At 52.5% G+C, this 6,000-nt stretch overlaps 1 protein-coding gene across 1 annotated transcript; it reads right to left on the bottom strand.

The window, feature by feature from the left end:
- Nucleotides 1-1,133: 1,133 nt before the first annotated feature.
- On the bottom strand, nucleotides 1,134-5,867 carry LOC309592023 (acrosin-like; the record flags this gene model as incomplete). Its single annotated transcript, XM_082315047.1, has 4 exons — nucleotides 1,134-1,295; nucleotides 4,650-4,795; nucleotides 5,096-5,343; nucleotides 5,674-5,867. The coding sequence occupies 4 exons, from the start codon at nucleotides 5,865-5,867 to the stop codon at nucleotides 1,134-1,136; spliced, it is 750 nt and encodes a 249-aa protein (XP_082171173.1).
- Between the last annotated feature and the right edge of the window lie 133 nt (nucleotides 5,868-6,000).

The raw sequence follows: 6,000 nt of genomic DNA, 5'->3' as shown, positions 1-6,000 counted from the left end.
CCAGAGCATGCCTGCTCCAAAGCTTGGAGCTGCCTGTTGGAGAGGAGGCCACTCTACCTTGCCATGGCCTGCAGACATAACACACCGACCTCCAGCTGTCAGGGCTCAGGCTGGCAACCCTCGGGGCAGCAGCAGGAACCACTCTGACCCTGTCTGTGGGGTTGTCCCTGGGGCTGAGCACTCGGGCACAGGGCTGGTGAACTAGGTGATGGCGGAACCCGTGGTCAGTGAGGTCTCCAGGTCCCTCCCCCCAGGCCCATCTACTGGGAAATTCCTGTTCCTGCGCCTGCGCCTGCGCCTGCTCCTGGCGCCCTCACCCCAGCTGCTCCTAGCCCACCTCGCACTCATTTCTCCTCAGGCCCCTCGGCCTCCGCCCCCTCCGCCCCGCCCCAGGCCGGCTGTGACTGACAGGCCGCCTCCAGCCCCACTGATGGGCTCAGCCGTGGCCAATGGTGCAGCTGTTGCTGGACGTGCACAGGCGGCCCGAGCCCCTCTTCACGGAGCCGCCCTGTGCCTGCTGCCCGCCCCAGCACAGCAGCGCCTCAGCCAGACGGGGCACTGGGAGACGGCCTTCAAGAAGGGCCGTTGTACCTGGTGCTGTTTTCTCAGCAGCGCAGGGTGTGTGCACAGCTCTGCCGTCCCTAAGTACTCTCGTGGGGTCTGGGCCTGCTCAGGGAGGGAGGGAAGGGAAGGGGGGAGAGGAGAGGGAAGGGGAGGGGACAGGACGGGACGGGACAGGACAGGACGGGAAGGGAGCTGCCAGGAGGGGAGCTTCCCTGGATTTGCTCTGGATTGGCAAGTGTTTCTGAAAATGCAGGTCTGTCTGTGTTGCCAGCCACAGCCCTGGGCAGGAGGAGCTGCGTGATGGAAGCTGCTCACATCAGCAGACTGGCACCTGGCAGGAGACAGGGCTCTGCCCCCGGTCACACCACCCATGCTGAGCCTAGCACTCAGGGCTTTCCTCAGGCTTTGCTTTCCCCTGGGTGATGAGGATGACAGACACCCTGTCCTGGTGTGGCCCAGGGAATCTTCCTGTGGCCAGAAAGAAGGACAGAGCCCGTCACTCTTCCCACAGGGGCTGGCCACTGTCCTTCACTTCTGTCCTGGGGCTCCCCAGAGGGCCCCACAGAGCTTCAGGGCCAAGCAGATGCCTTTCGGGCATCTCCGAAGCCAAGGTGTGGCTGCCCCTTTGCTTCTGCAGATGCCGCTGTCTGCTTCCCACTTAGTGGTGAAAACGGTTTCTCTTCATGGCACATGGACTGAACAGAATCCACTTCCTTGTTAGTCTGGGAGGACTGCAGGGAAACGAAGTCACAGAATGCATGCAGATATGAGGAAAGTGAAAAGGAGCCATGTCAAGGTTTTTCTGCTGTTTCAGATCTGAACATTTGTTTGAATCCCAGCACCAAAGTCAGTTTTGTTTCCTCCAAGCTGCACAGCTTTTCACCAGCAAAAGTGAGTTGGGCTGAGCAGACTTCAGGATAACTTGACTCCTTTCTTTTTTAATTGTGTGCCTACACTTTCCTTTTTTTCCAGCAATTTCTCTCTTCCCCTTTCCCCCCCAGTTCCATCCTCTTTCAAAGGTAATTATGATTTGACTTTCTGGACAGATCATCAAGTAGGTAAACAGAGGATATACATATAGTCTGGTCTATACCTTCAGAGCTGTAGGCTGAGCTATTCTACCTTTAAAGGCTAGATAGAGCTGGGCTATGGGTAGAGTTACTGTTTTCCAGTTATTGTTTCTTTTGAGGTCCTGTGACAGTGATGGTAAGGTCATCAGCCTGCAGCTCTGCAGCAGTTAAAACTACCACTGAAAGAGTTTTGATGGCAGATGCTGTTCTGTGTGTCATTTTCAATAATCATTTCATTGAGCTGGAATTATTTCTATGTGATTAGGTGATGATGTTCTTCTTGCACTGGTTTTCTGTTTCTGGAGCGTGTCCTGACAGCAATTGTCATCCAGAGCTTTCCCGTCTGTTCCCGAGAGGAGTGATGGCCACGACGTGGAATGACTCCTGTGAGTAATGGCTTCACCAGTAGGCTTGGATTTAGTGAATCCCTATGGACAAATGGATATAGCACGTGCTCCATCCAAGAGTTTTGATGTGCTGACACTAGAGTGAATTTGGAGGTGTTTTCTCCTTCTCTTCCTCTTCCCTGTTCTTCCTCCTCTTTTTCTTCCTCCTGCTCCTCCTCCTCTGGTTCTTCCTCCTCCTCCTCCGGTTCTTCCTCCTCCTCCTCCTTCTTCTCCTGTTCTTCTTCATCTTGTTCTTCCTCCTCCTGTTCCTCCTACTCTTGTTCTTCCTCCTCCTCCTGTTCCTCCTCCCCCCTTCTGTTCCTCCTTATCCTCATCCTCCTCCTGCTGTTCATCCTCTTCCTCCTCCTGTTCTTTTGCCTCCTTTTCTTCCTCCTCCTGTTCTTCCTCTTCCTGTTCTCATTTCTCCTTGTCCTCCTCCTCCTTTTCTTTCTCCTCCTTTTTTCCTTCCTCTTCATCCTTTTCTTTATTCCCCTCCTCCTTCCCCTCCTCCTGTTCCTCCTCCTCCCCCGCTTCTTCTCCTGTTTGTCTTCCCCTTGTTCCTCCTGCTCTTCTTCCTCCTCCAATTTCTCCTCCTCCTGTTCATTCTCTTCCTCCATTTCTCCTTCCTCTACCTCCTGTTCTTCTTCCTCCTCCTCTTGTCCTTCCTTTTCCTTGTTATGTTCCTTCTCATATTTCTCTTCCTGCTCTTGTTCTTCCTGTTCTTCTTGTTCTTTGTCATGTTCTTCATCCTGTTCTTCCTACGGTTCTTCCTCTTACTTCTGTTCTTTTTCTTTCTCCTCCTTTTTGTCTTCATTGCAGTTTTTCCTCCACCTCTTCTTCCTCTTCCTTATTCTCCTTCTCTTTCTCCTCCTCCTCCTCCTCCTCATACACCTCTGCATGTTTATCCTCTGCATGTTTAACCTCCTCCTGTTCTTGTTCTTCCTAGTCCTTCATCTTATACCCCCCCTTCTCCTCCTCCAACTCATCCTCCTCCTATTTCCTTCTGTTTTTCTTCTTCCTCTTCCTGTTATTCTGTTTACCCTCCTGTTCTTTATCCTCCTCCTCCTGTTCTTTGCTTTTTTCCCCACCTTCTCCTCTTCTACTTCCTCCTCTTCCTTCTCCTTCCTCTTCCTTCACCTCCTGCTCCTCTTCTTCACCCTCTTCCTCCTCTTCATCTTCTCCTACCTCACTCTTTTTCTCTCCTCCTCCTCTTCCTGTTCTTTCTCCTGTTCTTCCTTCTCCTTCTCTTCCTATTCTTAATGTTCTTCCTCTTATTCCTTCTCCTCCTCTTCTTCTGTCTCTTCCTCCTCATCCCCCGTTCCCCCTCCATTTTTCTTCCTTCTCCTCCTTCTCCACCTCTTCCTTGTCTTATTCCTGTTCCTTTTCCTATTTCTTCTCCTCTTCTTCCTCCTCTTGCTCGTTTCTCATCTTTCTCCTCCTCATCCTATTCCTTTTCATCCTCATCCTATTTTTTCCTCCTCCTTTTTCTCATCTTCCTTCTTGTTTTCCTCATTCTCCTCTTCCTCCTCCACCTTTTCCTCCAACTTCTCCTCATGCATTTCCTTCTGTTTCTCCTCACCCTTTTCTTGCACTTTCTCCTTGACAATTGTATGAGATTGAGTAAGGCTCAGTGCCGGGTCCTGCACTTGGATCATAACAACCCCATGCAACGCTACAGGCTTGGGGAAAAGTGGCTGGAGAGCTGCCTGGCAGAAAAGGACCTGGGGGTGTTGGTTGACAGCCGGCTGAACATGAGCCAGCAGTGTGGCCAAGAAGGCCAGTAGCATCCTGGCTTGTATCAGAAATAGTGCGTCCAGCAGAACTAGGGAAGTGATCGGCACTGTACTCGGCACTGGTGAGGCCGCACCTGGAATACTGTGTTCAGTTTTGGGCCCCTCACTACAAGAAGGGCATTGATATGCTGGAGAGTGTCCAGAGAAGGGCAATGAAGTTGGTGAAGGGTCTAGAGCACAAGTCTTACGAGGATCGGCTGAGGGAGCTGGGGTTGTTTAGTTTGGAGAAGAGGAGGCTGAGGGGAGACCTTATTGCTCTCTACAGCTACCTGAAAGGAGGTTGTAGCGAGGTGGGGGTCAATCTCTTTTTCCCAAGTAACAAGTGATAGGACAAGAGGAAATGGCCTCAGGTTGTGCCAAGGGAGGTTTAGACTGGATATTAGGAAAAATTTCTTCACTGAAAAGGTAGGCATGCATTGGAACAGGCTGCCGAAGGAAGTGATGTATAAGAAAAGTAGAGGTGGTGCTTAGGGACCTGGTTTAGTGGCAGACTTGGTAGTTTTAGGTTAACAGTTGGACTCAATGATCTTAAGGGTTTGGCCAACCTAAATGGTTCTGATGCTGACACACGTCCTGAGCACAGAGTGCAATGTGCAGTGTTCACATACACACAGAGTGCATGCATATGATCAGAGGATGGAATGCCTCTCCTATGAAGAAAGGCTGAGAGAGGTGGGGTTGTTCAGCCTGGGGAAGAGAAGGCTCTGGGGAGACCTTATTGTGGCCTTTCAATACTTAAAGGTGACTTGCCAGGCAAAGCATGCGCCAGGATATGTTTGGGCAGTTGTGACAGGGCTGCCTGTGCTGCTGGGGGTTGACTTGTAGCACGCTCCTACCTGGCAGGTGTCAATGCCACCCTGTGGATAGCCAGCACAGAAGTTGTGGGCGTGGATGGCCCCTCTATACCACCAGCTGCTGTTACAGAGGTTGACATCAATGAGACAGACCTTGGCCTCCTGCAGGACATCAGGTGATCCTCCAGCTGTGAGCATAGAAAGGAATTAACACCCAGCAGCTCGTTGCCAGTTCTCCTTCCCTGTCTGGGTGAACCCCTTCCCTAGGGCTTGGGTTTGCATCCTGAGAGGCATTGTACCGGTGTTTCCCTTCTGTCTTGCTTTGGGTAATGGGTCAGGCCCATCTATCTATAGGCATATGTCCGCGCAGCCTGACTCTGGCTTTCGCCTCTGCTCTCAGGAAGCCTAGCCCATCTCTCCAGTGTGCCAAGCTTGCACTCAGGACACGAGCACTTTTTGGGAGCTCACATCTTGCAGTCAGGGGGAACCCCAACCACTGATGTAGCAGGTTGTCAGCTCTGACACTGTCAGTGAGGTGTCGGGCACACAGGCAAGCTGTATGTAGTAGCTGCACTGGACAGGCTGGTCCAATTCCAGCAACGCAATGTCATTCCTCTCTGAGATATTACTATAATGTTCGTGAATCAGTAGCCACTTAATATTGCGCACTTGGGCCTCAGGGCCCAGCTGAGTCAACTGGATGTCCCCGATCACCATGTGCCACATTGTGACGTGCCTGGAAGGCAGATGGAGAGAGGGGTCAGAGGAAGTGGAACCATGTGCTGCAGCAGCCCAGCAGTTCCCTGCCTTCTGCTTCACGAGAGAGGAAAGCAGTGCTACAGAGGGTGCGACTGCTCTAGCATGTCTTAGGCATGAGGAATGTCGAACTGGAGGCTGCTAGGAAGCAGTGGCATGAGCCCAGCCTTGTCCTGAGCAGTCTCTCAGCTGGGCTCTGGACCTGGCACTGGGCGTACTGCAAGGAAACGGGATGGGAGTAGTGCATGGTGCTGCAGACAGGGCACCTGGTAGTGTTGAGGGGATATGCCCTTTCTTTGGTCCTCCTTACCTCGCCTTGAAGCAGTGAGCTGCTGTGAGGACCCACTGTGGGCTGATGAGGGACCCTCCGCATATATGCCCCATGCCTATTTTCCAGGGATCCTGGATGCTGACAATCCAGTGCCAGGCCACTGGCTGCGCATCTCTGCCACCCACGATGCACGACGTGCTGTAGCGAGAAGCCGTAGGCTGGAGCCCACACATCTCCCTGTAACCAGAAACTCATTACTGCCCTGCTCAATGGCTTGCTGCTGTTCAGGCTGAAGGTCAGCCGTCTTCCCTCTCCACAAGGGGTTGCACGGAGAGCAGGGCCAGGGAATCCTGTGGTGTATGCATG

This window comes from Platalea leucorodia (assembly GCF_965183815.1).
Source record: "Platalea leucorodia genome assembly, chromosome: 6".
Lineage (NCBI taxonomy): Eukaryota > Metazoa > Chordata > Aves > Pelecaniformes > Threskiornithidae > Platalea > Platalea leucorodia.
The sequence above is the reverse complement of the archived record's forward strand: the minus strand, read 5'-3'. Positions and strand labels throughout refer to the sequence as shown.